Source organism: Scyliorhinus torazame, chromosome 20 (assembly GCF_047496885.1).
Source record: "Scyliorhinus torazame isolate Kashiwa2021f chromosome 20, sScyTor2.1, whole genome shotgun sequence".
In the NCBI taxonomy this organism is placed as follows: Eukaryota; Metazoa; Chordata; class Chondrichthyes; order Carcharhiniformes; family Scyliorhinidae; genus Scyliorhinus; species Scyliorhinus torazame.
This window is the reverse complement of record NC_092726.1, coordinates 11,508,742-11,525,537: the sequence shown is the minus strand read 5'-3', so window position 1 is coordinate 11,525,537 and position 16,796 is coordinate 11,508,742. Positions and strand designations below refer to the sequence as shown.

General features: G+C 49.2%; 1 protein-coding gene across 5 annotated transcripts in view; it reads left to right on the top strand.

The window, feature by feature from the left end:
- LOC140396868 (probable JmjC domain-containing histone demethylation protein 2C) overlaps positions 1–16,030 on the top strand; it is an 89,401-nt gene extending 73,371 nt beyond the window's left edge. For 4 of the 5 annotated variants that reach the window (XM_072485660.1, XM_072485664.1, XM_072485661.1 and 1 more), the window contains 3 exons: positions 8,671–8,847; positions 9,269–9,397; positions 15,900–16,030. In XM_072485660.1, the coding sequence (XP_072341761.1) occupies positions 8,671–8,847; positions 9,269–9,397; positions 15,900–15,968 (375 nt within the window). In that variant the 3' untranslated portion in view covers positions 15,969–16,030. The remainder of the gene's footprint in view (positions 1–8,670; positions 8,848–9,268; positions 9,398–15,899) is intronic. The other variant, XM_072485662.1, reaches the window with a different exon arrangement.
- Positions 16,031–16,796: the final 766 nt, after the last annotated feature.

The following is a 16,796-nucleotide window of genomic DNA, read 5'->3' as shown; positions in this document are numbered from 1 at the left end:
TACGGTACCTAGGTTGAGGCTGTAAGACCATTGGGTGGGAGATACCTCAGACATGAAGATCATTGGTGAAGCCTGCCTGCTGGTTCCGCCCAGTAAGGCAGAGTATAAGAGTCTGTTTCTCCCTAGCAGCTGCATTCTGCACCTGCGCTGCTGGGGGGAACATCTAGTCCAATAAGCCTTCAATTGTCATCCAATCTCGCTTCTGGAGTTATTGATCAAGCATCACCCCTAACATTCCACTATCCTAACTGGAGGTCTCTACCCCCCCACCCCCTCCCACCATCCTCATAACTCTAGGCCATGCCCACTGGGCTTGGCCCGCCCCGTCCCATTGTTACCATCGAGCCCCTCCCCCTCCCAGAATCTTCCCATTCTCTTGAAAACACCTCACCCAGTATCAGTCCCCTCCCCCAACATTTCACACCTCCTCGGCCCATCGAAACCTGTTCTACCAGGCTCTGATGGCCACAGCCCCTCCCCCCACTCCAGTTCACTGGCCAGCTTGAGCTAGCCAGTGTGGAGGCCCCTGCCCAGGCCCCATTCCCCTCCCCTCCACCCGGTCCCAGGAAAACAAAGAAATCCCCTTCCACACACAACCCCAGTGTCAACACACAAACCCCAAAGAACCATCATTGCAAAAGAAAATCTCAACTCTTACCTTGTGGAAATAGGCAACTTCAACTCATTTAACAAACATGCAGTGAAAAATAGAGCTACACTCCTTCACACGCCGTGGTCCCATTTCTCACTTCTGCCCCAATCCTTATGCCTTCACAAATGCCTCCGCCACTTCCACCGTCTCAAAATAAATGTCTTTGGAGTTTTAGGTCACCCTCAGCTAAGCTGGGTACACTATGCCACACCGCACCTTTCTGTTATACAGTGCCATCCTCACTTGGCTGAAGGCCACCTGCCTCCTCGCCAATTCCACAGTCAAGTCCTGGTATATACGTATACCAGCTCCAGCCCACTGCACCTCCCGCTTCTGCTTTGCCCAACACAAGACCTTCTCTTTCAAGTGGTACCTACGGAAACAAATCATCACATCTCTTGGCGGCTCATTCGCCTTTGGTTTAGGACTCCATCCCTGTGAGCCCGATCTAGTTTGTACCGAGAGGGATCTTCCCCCTCCCCCAACAGCTCCGCCAACATCTTGGCAAAATACTCCGTCGGCCTTGGGCCCTCCATCCCTTAGGGCAGACCCACGATCCTTAGATTTTGCCGTCTAGATCAGTTTTCCAGGTCCTCCACTTTGGCTTGCAGACCCTTGTTGGCCTTCACCACCCTCTGCAGCTCCTCACCCATCGAGGTGAGTTGATCATTGCGTTGCGATAAGGCCTCTTCCACTCCCTTCAGTTTCTCACCCTGCTCCCGCACTTGACCGATGTCCTCGACACCGCCGCCTTCACCGGGGCAATCGCCTCCTCCACCAGCACCTTCAATGCTGCCATCATCTCCTTCCTCATCACCTCCATGTGCTTTGCAAACTGTTTTTCAAGTTCCACAACCATCACCTCGGTCATCTCTTCTACCGTGAACACCCAGCGACCCAGCCTCCGCTATCCTTCCAGTTGCTGAGCCGACCCTTCCACTCGATGGCGAACCTTCATTCGCCCCCTTCTTCACGGCAGCATTCCTTTGGGTTTTGGACAGCTTTCTTCCTTATGTCCTCCTGCACTTATTTAAAAAAAGAAAAATTTAGAGTACCCAATAAATTTTTTCCAATTAAGGTGCAATTTTAGCATGGCCAATCCACCTTCTCTGCACATCTTTGGGTTGTGGGGGCAAAACCCACGCAAACACGGGGAGAATGTGCAAACTCCACACAGACAGTGACCCAGAGCTGGGATCGAACCTGGGACCTCAGCGCCGTGAGGCAGCAGGGCTAACCTACTGCGCCACCGTGCTGCCCTTCCTGCACTAATTTAACAAAAAAATTGCCCCTGGCATTAAATTCTAAAAAATCAAGCCTTGAGCAGGAGCCATCCAACATGCGACCTCCTCCTACATGCCCCACCGGAAGTCTCTTGAAATAACTATCTTTGAGATAATTATTCAGTTGTCTTGAGAAGGCCTCAGTTGAAGTTGCTTCCATTACTATGAGAGACAGCACTGCATTTCCTAACCACAAGCTGTGTTTTTGCTTCATTTTGCCCAGCTTCTTTTACCCATCGCATCGAAGCTTTGCCCACTGGCCCTCGGTGCATCCACCAATGAGAAATTTCTCCCCATCTGTTCTGTCCAGGCCCCTCATGGTCTTGAACATTTATTTCAAATCTTCTCTCAAACTTGTCTTGTGGAAAAGAACAGCTTCTCCAAGCTGTCCACGCAATTGAACTTGACAATAGTCACAGATGACCCTTGTTTCAAAGGTCGAGATGTCGAATCAGTTTGGGTAGAAATAAGAAACAGCAAAGTTAGGAAGTTGCTTGTGAGAGTAGTTTATAGTCTCTACACTGCAGGTTAGCGTTTTCAGGAAGGAATAATGACGACTTGGAAGAAAGGCACAACAATAATCATGGCTAATTTGAGTCTTGATATAGACTGGATGAATCAGATCGGCAGTGGTAGCGTGGAAATTGAGTTCACAGACTGCTTTCAGGACAATTTTTGAATGCTAGACCCAACCAGAGAGCAGCCTTTTTTCTTGACCTGGTAATGTGCAATGAGACAGGAATAATTAATGGCCTCTGAATAAAGTTGTCTTCATGATAGAATTTCACATTCAGTTTGAGGGAGAGAAGATCGGGTTGAGGATGAGTGTTTTAAATGTAAATAAAGAAAATTACAAAATTATGGGACGCCATTCACCCAAAAATGGTATCATTTTGGGCGGGTTTGACGGGGTGTTTCTCAGCCCCTTTTTGGGTTAGATGCAAACCTGGATTACCCACACTTAGTAATTTTTGGGACCTTGGGGCGTTTCTTCCCGGTCTAGCCCACTTTTCAGCAGTGGGAAGCTGAACTCACCGGTGAAACTACCTCCTGAGAGATTGGAGCGCTATTTTGAAAGGGTGCCCTGATCTCTAAGTGAGTTTGAGGGTCCCCCACACCCATGGACTATGCAATCCCCCACATGGGCAGTAGCCCCCCTCCCCTCACGTGGTGTGAGGACACCCCGCTGTGGGTCGCTGAATGCCCCCCTTCTTTCAGGAATCTCCTTCACCCCCTCCCCCCCACTCTTCATGCCCCATCTTTCAAGGTCATGGCACCCTCAAGCCCTGACCCTTGGCAGTACCAACCTGGAACTCTGGCAGTGCCAATCAGGCACCCTGGTAGTGCCAGGTTGTTGGCACTTCCCAGCTGCCAGGGGACGTTCCAGAATGCTGCCCTTCCCTGTCCCTGACTACCCGGGAAGCTCCAATGGCCTCCGAGACCCCGGAGTTGCCATCATGCCCGGGCCAATGAGGCCCAGGTGAGGCCTTGCTGGTGCAGCTGGTGACTACCAGTCACTGGGGAAATGCAGGCTGAAGTAGGCCACACATATTTAAATGAGCCTAAAGGTGATGCGCTGTGACCAACACGAAGCCCGATTTGGGCCTCCGCCATGATGCACCCTGTACGTCCAGATCAGCGGCAGGCACAACTCAGTGGTAGAATTACAACCATAGAGACAGGACTGCTTAAAGTGAACGTGGAAACTAACTTAAGGGGTAGGTCAGTAGAGATTCCGTGGCAGACACTGAAGGTGATATTTCATAATTCTCAACAAGAGTACTTTGCAGTGAGAAAGAGAGAAGGATGCAACATCCAACACTAACTAAGGAAGTTTAAGGATGGTATCACATTGAAAACACAGGCAGTTCCAGCAAGATTAATGGCAGGTCAGAGGATTGGACAGAATCTGAAATCCAAGGACAGCACGGTGGCGCTGTGGTTAGCATTGCTGCCTCACGGCGCCGAGGTCCCAAGTTCGATCCCGTGTTTGCGTGGGTTTCGCCCCCATAACCCAAAGATGTGCAGGCTCGGTGGATTGGCCATGCTAAAATTGCCCCTTAACTGGAAAGAAAATGAATTGGGTGTTCTAATTTTTTTTTTTAATATGAAATGCAATAAAGTGTGACAAAGGTAGAGTATGAGAGAAAGCTGGCGGCTAGAAAAACCTGTAGGCTTAGAAAACCAGCAGCATCTTATAGAAATGTCCACCAGAAAAGAATATGGTCCTAATTATCTCTAAAACAGAAGAGGGACCCAGGTTCACTCCCGGCCCGGGCCACTGTCCGTGTGGAGTTTGCACATTCTCCCCATGTCTGCGTGGGTATCAGCCCCACTACAGGGTGCTGGATTGGCCACCCTACATTGCCCCTTCCATCATGATGCTTCCGATGCAGCAGGCATTGGTATTTGAAATGTCCAAACGAAACAGACAACCCTTGAAGCCCCTTTCTGACTGAGGTAATTTGAGAGCTCATTGGTGGTGCTCGTGTGTAATCGCTTGTTTAAACATGATGACGGTCTCTTCGCTGCATGTTTAGAACCAGAGTTTTCTCATGTCTTTGATATTCAGCTGCTTTATAAATTCAAAGGATTATTTTGTGAGAGGATATACAGTTTTAATAATGAATGATGATTACTAGCAATCGGTTTTGTAATTTATGTCTTTGCTCTGTTCATTTTGATTCACAAATATGAAAAGCGTCAAATGTTCTCCTGTCAAAGGGGGACATTGAGCAGAATTGTTTAAAATTTATTTTTAGCACAGGGCGTTGGGATCACTGGCTAGGCTGGCATTGGTCTCCTATTTCTGATTGCTCACGAGAAGGTGGTGGTGAGCTGCCTTCTTGAACCACTGCAGTCCATCTGGTGAAGTGTTGTTGGGGAGAGAGAGTGTTCCAGGATTTTGTCCAGTGGCAGAGTGAAGGAACAGCGACACATTTCCACGTCGGGATGGTGTGTGACTTGGAGGGGAACTTCCAGGTGGTGGTGATTCCATGCATCTCCTGGCCATGTCCTGCGGTGGCAGAGGTCGTGGTTTTGGAAGGTGCTGTTGAATGACCTGACCCCACTCCACGTGTTGGAGGAGACAGGATAGCCTAGCAAATGAAGTTTAATATAAAGAACCATAAGGTGATCTCTTTTTTAGTGGGATGAATTCATGTGCACTGTACAGGAAAACATTATGTGGGGCGGGGTTCAGAAATACAGATGTTTATAACTAAGCATTGTGTTTATTTTGTTCACTAAATCAACAAGCTGGGATGAATTAAGAATGCAGTTCCTTTAAGGGATACTGCATCAATGTAAATAGATAGTGCTGGTAGACCAAGACTCCCATTGCATCCTTGTTTGGATGCAAAAGTGGCATTTTAAGATTAATGGTGAGTTTAAATTGAGCTGAGTAGAAGGGTTAATTTTTTTTTAATAAGTGACAATAAGATTTTAACATATAAGTATACCCGAAAAGTATTCCTTTCAGGCATGTGTCTGGTGGCTCTGTGGTTAGAGAGTTTGGATAAGATCTGAAAGGTGCTGGGTTCAAGTCCCAGTTAGGGCCTTAGACATAGACCAAGATAGGACAGGCTAGATTAATTAATTAATTTAATGGTGGGGTCAGTGAACTTAGTGCTGAGTAAGATCAAGTGTAAACTTAATGATAGCTGGAGAGCACCACCAGAGGCTGCCGGTTTTATTCAAAGTTACTCCAAAATTTCTCAGAAAAATCACTAAACTCCCATTGTGGGATTTGAACCTGCCACAATCTCATCTGAAGGCCATTGCTTTATCTTTCTGCCACCAAGCCTTTCACACTGACAACCTTTCGGAACTTATACTTAGCATTTGAAATGCACAAGTGTCATCACAAGACAAAGATATTCGGAGATACTCCAACTGCTGCAGGAGCCTGTGGTCAAATGGGTAGAGCATTTACAAAATGATCAGAGGGCCATGCTCCCAGAGTCAAGGGTTTGAATCCTTGCTTGCAGCAAGTAACATTTTTGTAATTTAATTAAAATTCAAAAGATTAATTCACTTAGAAATGAAAGGATTGTTAAAAAGCTGATATTGCAGTGGCTGTTGAAAAATTGAGCTGCTCAGTCTTTGTGCACTAAGTTGTCAGCATATCAGCTCATAGCAGTGGCCCTCTGCCTGGTTCACCAAAGCACAGTGCAGGGCAGATGCATACACAGTATTCTTTTTAACAGGATGCATATCCACTGCTTAGAATTGCTTTTGCTGATGTTGATTGAGACAGTCCATGAGCTCCAAGTCATTGCTTGGTGTATTGTCATTCATTCTTGCTCAGCTGAGACACAGGCACATTAAACTCGGTAATTCTGCTGCTGGCCACAGGAGGACAGGTTGGCTGAAACCCCAGAGAAAAAACCAGGGTGATCGATGTGAATCTTCAAGCACAGAGGAAGGAGCCTGATGAAGGTGCTCCGAAAGCTAGTGATTTGAAACAAACCTGTTGAACTTTAACCTGGTGTTGTTAGACTTCTTACTGTGCTCATCCCAGTCCAGCGCTGGCATCTCCACATATCTGGTCTTGTCCTCCTTTGCTCCAAGGAGAATAATCACAGTTTTTCAAACTTGTGACGAAAATTTCCCATCCCTTCTGCTATAAATATACGAGCTCATACTGCTCAATTGCACCTGCCCCTGGTCTGTCCATTCTGGTCACTTGTGCCTTGTTGCAGGCAACGTCCTCTGTTTGCCACTCTTGTACATTAGCAAATGTAATCATTTTATTCTGTATTTATACACAGTAAAGAAAAGCAGTGATCCCAGCACTCAGTCTACCATCCTCCAGTCTGAAAAATAACAATGCCCTTCACTGCCTGTTTTTTTTGGGTCTTAATGTCAAATCGTTTATTCAAGCTGATACTGACTCATTGCATGAGCCTCAAGTTTGTTAATCAGCTTATCATGCAGTATTTTGTTGTATACATGGATTTTAAGGAAGTGTTTCACATCCACTGCATGCCCTTCATCTGAATCAACACTTTAATTTGATAGGAGCAGAAAAAAATAATTGGGTAATCTAATTTGATTAATCAAGCATGGCCTGCCCTTTCCTAAACCAGCCAGGTTCTCCTTAATTAACTCAAACCTCTCCAGTGCTTGTTTTCTTTCTCTTTTTAAAAAAATTTAAAGTGCAAAGTATTTTTTTTTCCAATTCAGGGGCACTTTAGCGTGGCCAATCCATCTCACCTGCACATCTTTGGGTTGTAGGCGTGAGACCCACGCAGACATGGGGAGAAACTCCACAGACAGTGACCAGGGGCCGGGACCGAACCTGGGTCCTCAGCACTGTGAGGCAGCAGTGCTAACCATTGCACCACCGTGCCACCCTGATGAAGGATTTCAAAACCTTCCCACTAATGATGTTAGGCTAATCCACTTGATTGGCACCCTTTACACAAACATTCAAATCTCCACCACCAACGAACAGCTGTGTGTACTTCCTACAAGATGAACTGCAGGAGCACACCAAGGTTCCTCAGGCAGCATCTTCAAAGCCCATGACCATCTAGAAGGACAAGAGCAGCAGATACCTGGGAACCCCACCACCTCAAGGCTCCCTCCAAGTCACTCACCACCCCGACTTGGGAATATATTGCCTTCCTTCACTGTTGCAGTGTCAAAATCCTGGAACTCCAGCCCGTCTCCTGAGTGACAGGATCATCCACTGTGGTCGTGGCTGATGACACCAATGCGGAGGCCACAGACCGATGCAGAGACCTGCTATAATGATGTCCATAAGGGCAGCATGGTGGTGCAGTGGTTAGCACTGCCACTTCACGGCACCGAGGTCCCGGGTTCGAATCCCAGCCCTGCGTCACTGTCCGTGTGGAGTCTGCACATTCTCCCCGTGCTTGCGTGGATTTCGCCCCCACAACCCAAAGATGTGCAGGTTAGGTGGATTGGCCACGCTAAATTGCCTCTTAATTGGGTACTGTAAAAAAAAATTTAAAAGAAAAGAAACGGAGAATCCCGCCCGTGTTCTTTCACATGCCTGTACTGGCTTTGCAACTGCTCGCCCCAAGAGTTCTTCCCAGTTCTCCACTGTCATCTTCCCGTAGAATTTCTGCTGCTCCCCTCTGAGGAGAGATTGGGTCGACTCGGCCTGTATTCACTTGAGTTTAGAAGAGCGAGAGGGGAATCTCACTGAAACGATATTCTGACAGGGCAAACTGAATGTCTGCTGGGATAATGATCCTCCTGCCTGGTGGGTCTAGAATAAGGGTGTCACGGCCTCAGTTTTTGGGGTGAGCCATTCAGCATTGCGATGAGGGGTGGTGAACCTGTGGAGGCCAAGGCTGGAATTCTGCATCCGTTCACTGGCGGCGGGATTCTCCAGTCCCAATGGCAACGCATCCCAGACGGGGGTTTCCCATGGGAGTGGCTTCAACAGGAATTCCCTTGGACAGCGACGGGAACAGAGAATCTCACTGCCAGCAAACGGTGCCCTGCCGAGAAACAGAAGGATGGGAGGCCAGAAAATCCCTGAATATGTTCAAGGTGATAGATTTCTAGACTGGAAAGGTGTCATGGGGAGCTGAGCTAGAGGATCAGCCATGACCATAATGAAGTACCAAAGAACCTCCTGCTGATCTTTATGTATTAGCTGCTGAGTGAGGACAGTGGAAATGTAAAGTGATCATGTGTGAGGTGCAGATGTGAATGAATTGGTGAACAGTTGTAAATACAAGTCTATGTTGTGAATAGGTGGCAGGTGAGGGAGATGCCAAGGCCATTGCTGGTCAGGATGAAATGTGCAGACAGAGATATTACCTGGACCAGGTTCTGCGGACAAGGTTGTTTGAAGAATGTGGAATCCGGAGCAGAGTTGTGTTACAATTTGGCGGTGATGCAGTCCTCATTCCTGTGGCAACCAATTATCAGGTATGCAATGGTCAGGGCTCAGTGTCTTTTTAACTTTCCACATGAATAAATTCAGCATTTGTATCATTATATTATATATATATATATTTAAAACTTAGAATACCCAATTCATTTTTTCCAATCAAGGGGCAATTTAGCGTGGTCAATCCACCTCGCCTGCACATCTTTGGGTTGTGGGGGCGAAACCCACGCAAACACGGGGAGAATGTGCAAACTCCACACGGACAGTGACCCAGAGCTGGGATTGAACCTGGGACCTCGGCGCCATGAGGCTGCAGTGCCAACCACTGCACCACCGTGCTGCCCCCATTATTATATTATATAATTATTTATAATATTACTGAATAGTTATTTTTAAGGAGCAGTTGGTGGCAGCTTTCTATGCTGGGGAATTCTGTGTAACCACATGTTTTATTCTCAGGTACAGTACTTCACCAGTTGTATCACTGTGACCAAAGCGTTTGTCTCATCTGAGCATGTTAGATATTCCTTTCAAAGAAGACCAATATCAGGACGTGAATCTTGGACACCTGAGATGCAGAAGCTGCAGGTGAGGGGTGCAAACGGGCAACTGGGAAAGGGGAGGCACCGGAGTAGAGGGGGACATAGGGTAGGAAGGGCCCCATAAGACATAGAAGGAGAATTAGGCCACTCGGCCCATCGAGACTGCTCCGCCATTCAATCATGGCTGATATTTTTTCATCCCCATTCTCCTGCCTCCTCCCCATAATCCCAGATATCCCTATCAATCAAGAACCTATTTATCTCCATCTTGAAGACACTCAGTGATTTGGCCTCCACAGCCTTCTGCGGCAAAGAGTTCCACAGATTCACCACCCTCTGGCTGAAGAAATTCCTCCTCATCTCTATCGTCCCTTTAGTCTGAGATTGTGTCCTCTGCTTCTAGCTTTTCCTACAAGTGGAAACATCCTCTCCACGTCCACTCTATCCAGGCCTCGCAGTATCCTGTAAGATCCCCCCTCATCCATCTAAACTCCAACGAGTACAGACCCAGAGTCCTCAACCGTTCCTCATACAATAAATTCTTCATTCCAGAGACATTCTTGTGAACCTCCTCTGGACCCTTTCCAAGGCCAGCACATCCTTCCTTAGATACGGGGCCCAAAACTGCTCACAATACTCCAAATGTGGTCTGACCAAACAAAGCCTTATGCAGCCTCAGAAGTACATCCCTGATCTTGTATTCTAGCCCTCGCGACATGAATGCTAACACTGCATTTGCCTTCTTAACTGCTGACTGAATCTGCACGTTAACCTTAAGAGAATCGTGAACAAGTCCCAAGTCCCTTTGTGCTTCTGATTTCCGAAGCAGTTCCCCATTTAGAAAACAGTCTATGTCTAAATTCCTCCTTCCAAAGTGCATAACCTCACACTTTTCCACATTGTATTTCATTTGCCACTTCATTGCCCACTCTCCTAGCTTGTCCAAATCCTTCTGCAGCCCGCTTGCTTCCTCAACACTACCTGCTGTCCCTCTACACATTTTTGTATCATCTGCAAATTTTATTATTTTTTAAAAATATTTTTATTCTCCTTTTTCACATTTTTTTCCTGCATTTACACCCATCAACAATAAACAATAATCAGCACGATATGTCAATCCCATCCTCCCCCAAACATCAGCCCACATGTTTACATAAACAAATGACAAAAAGGAATCGGGGATTACCCGGAGTCACCCTTAATCTACCCAGCCCCCCTCCCCCAACTAATGTTCGATGTTATCCCGTTCTTGAAAGTGCATAATAAATAGTGCCCATGACTTGTAGAACCCCTCCGAGCTTCCCCTCAGTTCGAACTTAACTTGACTCACGGGTCAAGTATTCCAACAGGTCCCCCCGCCACGCCAGGGCACTGGGTGGAGAGGCTGCTCTCCATCCCAGCAGGATCCGCCTTCGGGCGATCAACGAGGCGAAGGTTATGATATCTGCCTCCGCACCCATTTCCAACCCTGGCTGGTCCGACACCCCGAATATGGCCTCCTGGGGACCCGGGTCCAGTTTCACATGCACCACCTTGGAAATTACCCTAAACACCTCCTTCCAGTACTCCCCTAGCTTTGGACAGGACCAAAACATATGAACATGATTTGCGGGGCCCCTCCCTGCAACGCTCACACACATCCTCTACTCCTTCAAAAAATCGGCTCATCCTCGCCCTTGTGAGGTGCGCTCTATATACCACCTTCAGCTGTATCAGCCCCAACCTCGCACATGAGGTGGAGGCATTCACTCTCCAGAGCACCTCACACCAGGCCCCCTCCTCTATAACCTCTCCCAACTCTTCCTCCCACTTTGCTTTGATCCCTTCCAGTTGTGCCTTATCCTCTTCCAAAATCGCTCCGTACACCGCTGACACTGCCCCCTTCTCCAGTCCCCTTGTCACACCTCCTCCAGCAATGTGGAGGCCAGTTCCTCTGGGAAGCTCTGTATCTCCTTCCTGGCAAAATCCCGACCCTGCATGTACCTAAACGCTTCTCCCTGCTCTAGCCCATACTCCGCTTCCAGCTCCCTCAATCCTGCAAACCGACCCCAAAGAAACAAATCTTTTAGCGTCTTAATCCCCTTCTCTTCCCATTTCTGAAAACTTCCATCCCACCTCCCTGGCTCAAATCTGTGGTTCCCCCGAATCGGCATTTCCCTTGACCCTAAACCCAACCCAAAGTGTTGGCGAAACTGCCTCGAGATTTTCAATGAAGCTATTATTACCGGACTCCCTGAATATTTCCCCGGAGCTATCGGGAGCGGCGCTGTTGCTAGTGCCTTCAGCCCCGACCCCCTGCACAAACCCTCCTCCATTCTGACCCACTGGGAATCAACCCCTCTGACCCAGCTCCGCACCTTCTCCACATTCGTCGCCCGTAGTAGTACAACAGGTTCGGGAGACCCAACCCCCCTGCCTGCCTTCCCCTCTGTAGCAGCACCTTTCTCACTCTGGCCACCTTCCCTCCCCATATGAATGAGCACATTAAGAAGTCTTACAACACCAGGTTAAAGTCCAACAGGTTTGTTTCGATGTCACTAGCTTTCGGAGCGCTGCTCCTTCCTCAGGTGATCTCCATGTTCATAAACTGCACCCCTTGCTCGTCTCAGTTGGCGCACCGCCTTCCTGGTGGACAGTCGGTCGAAGCGCGCCTGTAGTTCCTTCCTCTTTTCCAGCTTCGCCGGGTCCCCATCCTCTGCATACCTCCTATCTACCTCCAACATCTCATCTATTACCCTCTGCCGCTCCACCCTCTCCTCTTTATCCACCCTGGCCTTAAACAAAATTACCTCACTTCTCACCACTGCCTTTAGAGCCTCCCAGACGACTGCCTTCGACACCTCACCCGTACAATTGAAACCGACATATTCCTTAATTACCTTTTCAATTTTCTCACAGAACACTTGGTTCCCCAAAAGCCCCACATCCAGTTTCCACCCCGGTCTCTGCGCTGCCCCCTTCTCCAGCACCATATCCACCCAATGCGGAGCATGATCTGACACTGCAATTGCAGAGTATTCCGACCCCTTGACTCCAGCCAGCAAAGCCTTCCCCACCACAAAAAAGTCGATCCGCGAGTATACCTTATGGACCGCTGAGAAAAACGAGTACTCCCGTTCCCTTGGGTGCAGGAACCTCCAAGGGGCCACCCCTCCCATTTCCACCATTATCCCAGCCAGCGCCTTCACCCCCCCTGATGGGACCAGGGAGCGCGGCCGTGATCTGTCCAACCTTGGCTCCTGCACCAAGTTCCAGTCCCCCCCCCTCCACAATCAGCTCATGCGTGTCCAAGTCGGGAATAGCCCTAAACACCTTCCTCGCGAATCCCACATCGTCCCAATTGGGACCGTATACACTTAACAGCGCCACTGCCACAATCACATATCTACCCCCCCTGATCTGCCACCACCTTCTCTATCTGGAAGCGTACCCTTTCGCTGACCAACACCGCTACCCCTCGAGCCCTTCCATCAAATCCGGAGTGAAACACTTGGCTAACCCAGCCCTTTTTAAGTCTCACCTGGTCCTTCACCCTCAAGTGAGTCTCCTGCAGCATTGCTACATCGGCTTTCAAACTTTTAAGATGTGCAAGCACCCTTGACCTCTTGACCAGACCTCCTAACCCTCTCACGTTCCACGTGACTATCCTTACTGGGGGTCTCTCACCCCCCCCCCACCCACCCCCACCTTTCTTATCCACCATCACCATACCTGCCCCATAAGCCTGACCCGCCCCTGTCCATTGTTAACATCGAACCCCTTCCCACCCTCCCAAGAACCCCCCCCTACAAAAACATCCCCCAACATCCATCCCTCCACCCACTCTTGCTCGCCTCGTAGGCCCATTGAAGCCTGCTATCCAGGCTCCAACGTCCGCAGCCCTCCTCTCACCTCACCCCCATTCACTAACTGACTTTAGTGCCTTCAGCCCCGACCCCCTGCACAAACCCTCCTCCATTCTGACCCACTGGGAATCAACCCCTCTGACCCAGCTCCGCACCCTCTCCACATTCGCCGCCCGTAGTAGTACAACAGGTTCGGGAGACCCAACCCCCCTGCCTGCCTTCCCCTCTGTAGCAGCACCTTTCTCACTCTGGCCACCTTCCCTCCCCATATGAATGAGCACATTAAGAAGTCTTACAACACCAGGTTAAAGTCCAACAGGTTTGTTTCGATGTCACTAGCTTTCGGAGCGCTGCTCCTTCCTCAGGTGATCTCCATGTTCATAAACTGCACCCCTTGCTCGTCTCAGTTGGCGCACCGCCTTCCTGGTGGACAGTTGGTCGAAGCGCGCCTGTAGTTCCTTCCTCTTTTCCAGCTTCGCCCCCCCGCCAAGACCTCTCGCCCCCTTCCACCCAGTCCCAGAGAAAGAAACTCCAAAACAAACCCAACAATCCAACCCCTACAATTCACTAACATAACACTTAACCGTCGTAACACAGAACACCATTAACTTGAACTCTGTAAAAATGCAAAGAGAAGTAAATTTCAATACAAATCAGTAAAAAGAAAGTTGTAACATTTGTACATTTTCCAGCCGCTGAAACACAGTCCACAGTCTCTCTTCCAGTTCCGCTCTTCACATCTGTCCCAAGCCTTCTGCCCTCACGAACGCCTCAGCCGCCTCCGCTGTCTCAAAATAAAAGTCTTTGACGTTATATGTTACTCTCAACTTCGCCGGGTACACCACACTAAATCGCACCCCCTTCTTGTACAAAGCCGCCTTCACTCACCCAAACGCCGCTCGTCTTTTTGCCAACTCCACCGTCACGTCCTGGGAGATCTGAACCGCAGTACCATCTCACAGCACCTCACACTCCTGCTTCGTCCAGCTTAATACCGTCTCCTTCATGCAAAACTTATGGAAGCAGATAATTACTGCCCTTGGCGGCTCGTTCACTTTGGGCTTCGGCCTTAATGGCCGATGAGCTCGGTCTAGCTCGTACAGGGTGGGGCTCTCACCCTCCCCCATCAGCTCCGCCAACTTCTTAGCGAAGTATTGCGTTGGCCTTGGGCCCTCTGTCCCTTCGGCAAGCCCACAATCCTCAAATTGTGCCGCCTTGAGCAGTTTTCCAAGTCTTCCAGCTTTGCTCGGAGTCCTCTAACCTCCACCACCCTCCGCAGCTCGTCCCCCATCGAGGTGACCTGGTCGCTGTGTCGTGTCACGGCCTCCTCCACCTCCTTCATCTTCTCGCCCTGCTCTCTCACCTCAGCCAATGCCTTTGCCACCTCCACCCTCATCGGGCCGATTGCCTCCTCCACCAATGACCTCAACACGACCGCCGTCTCTTTCCTCAAGGCCTCCAAGTGCCTCACAAACTGTTTTTCTAGCTCCACCGCCATTACCTCGGTCATTTTCTCCACTGTAAGTAGTTCGGCCCCGCCTTGCAGTTCGGCTTCCGCCATCCTGTCAACACTTTTGCTCGTCTTATCCTTCGGCGGCGAACCCACGTTTCCTCCTTTCTTCGACGCTGCTCTTCGCATCCTTTAGCGGCTTATTGTTTTTTTATCTTCTTTCTTTTCTCCTCTTCCCCCTTCACCCTCCTATCCTTCATCAATCTGACATTATTTTTTTTGAAAAAAAAAGGGGGACAGAAAAAAAAACTTTCACCAAACTTCCTTAAACGTTCTTTCTTTCTCCTCTGCATTCACCCAGAGCTCCCCTGGGACCAGGCTTCAACCTTCTTTCTTTTTCCTAGGTGGGCGCCATCCGACGTGGAGCACCCTCCCTACATAGTGCCCTGGCCTCGGGCCTGCCGCCTCAGCCTCCTCGTAGCTCCGCCCCCGCTGCTCTGACCTCGACACCACGCCAGGCCCAGCGCCTCAGCCCCTGCCACCCGCGCGGGTTTCTTCGCCGGTTTTTAAACCGGCCCCGCTGGCTGCTCGCGACGACCCCAAAGGCCGACAGTCGGGGAGTGCGTGAGGACACTGGGATTTCCCCGAAATCGCCGCGAATCGCGGCCACCGGTGGGAGCTCTTGTTGTTGCGGCCGCCCTGCTCGCCCACGCCACCGGAAGTCCGTATCATCTGCAAACTTAACAACAATACCTTCAGTACCTTCTTCCAGATCATTAATGTATATTGTGAAAAGTTGTGGTCCCAGCACCGACCCCTGAGGCAGACCGCTAAGTCACTGGCTGCCATCCTGAAAAAGATCCCTTTATCCCCACTCTCTGCCTTCTGCCAGTCAGCAAATCCGCTATCCATGCCAGGATCGTACAATGAACACCATAAGCTCTTAACTTATTTAACACCAGGCTGGAGGGGGACACAGGGGTGGGACCAAGGGAGGCAAGTGGGTAGCCAGGGGGTAGGGGTGAGTCAGAGAGGCACTTGCGGCTCTTGGACATGGGAGCAGTGGGTACCCAAACCACACGGGGCAGAGTGGCTCTGCTGGCAGAGGGGAGCTGCGGGGCACACAAAGACACTTGGGGCACCAGGATTGGGGAGGGACAGAGGGAGAACTTGGGACACTTATTATTTTTGGGGGGGGGGGGGGGGGGGTCACCAGGGCAGATGGACACTCATTTTCTTCTCCCTTTTTGCAGGTGAAGACTCTACTCCACAACACTGTGAAGGACTGTCTGCATTTCCTTCACCTTCCACCTGTCAGCTGAAACTGGAAGTAGCCTTTCCCTTGGACTGACTTTAACAATTAAATTTATGTACATTTTTGATATTCAATGACTGAAATTTTCTTTCTCCCTGGATAGCTCCTTTGGTACTGAACAAGCTAAAATGTCAATCACATCTCACAACAGCCAGTCCCACCAAACTCCCAGAATCAAAACCTCCAAGGCATTGCAACCTATCACTCAGTCCAAATATTCTTGACTTGACTTATTTTCAACACCAGAGGGTGCTGAAAAGCAAGGCCAGACTTTTCCTCAACTTGACTGCAATCCAAAATGCACAGAAATCATACAACAAATGACATTATTTAACATGTCTAAGTGCATGAGCATCTCAGTTGTGACTCACAAATGCAACAAGGAGAGATTTCTGATATGACTTTGACGGTGTCTATCACCTGATGTGCAATTAAATCTTTCCTTTCCAGTACAGTAAGATCAACTTACTTCCAGTCACTTACTCAAATTCCACTGACTTCAGGGCAGCACGGTGGCACAGTGGTTAGCACTGCTGCCTCACGGCGCCGAGGTCCCAGGTTCGAACCCGGCTCTGGGTCACTGTCCGTGTGGAGTTTGCACATTCTCCCCGTGTTTGCGTGGGTTTCACCCCCACAAACCAAAAAAGATGTGCGGGCTAGGTTGATTGGTCACGCTAAATTGGCCCTTAATTGGAAATAATGAGTTGGGTACACTAATTTTTTTTATTTTTTTTTCAATTACTCTGACTTCACTGCTACAATTGAAAAACACTTCAACCTCCGTTCCTGGGGCACAAAGCAATTCTTTCCGTTCTTCGTTTCACATCATTGCCTG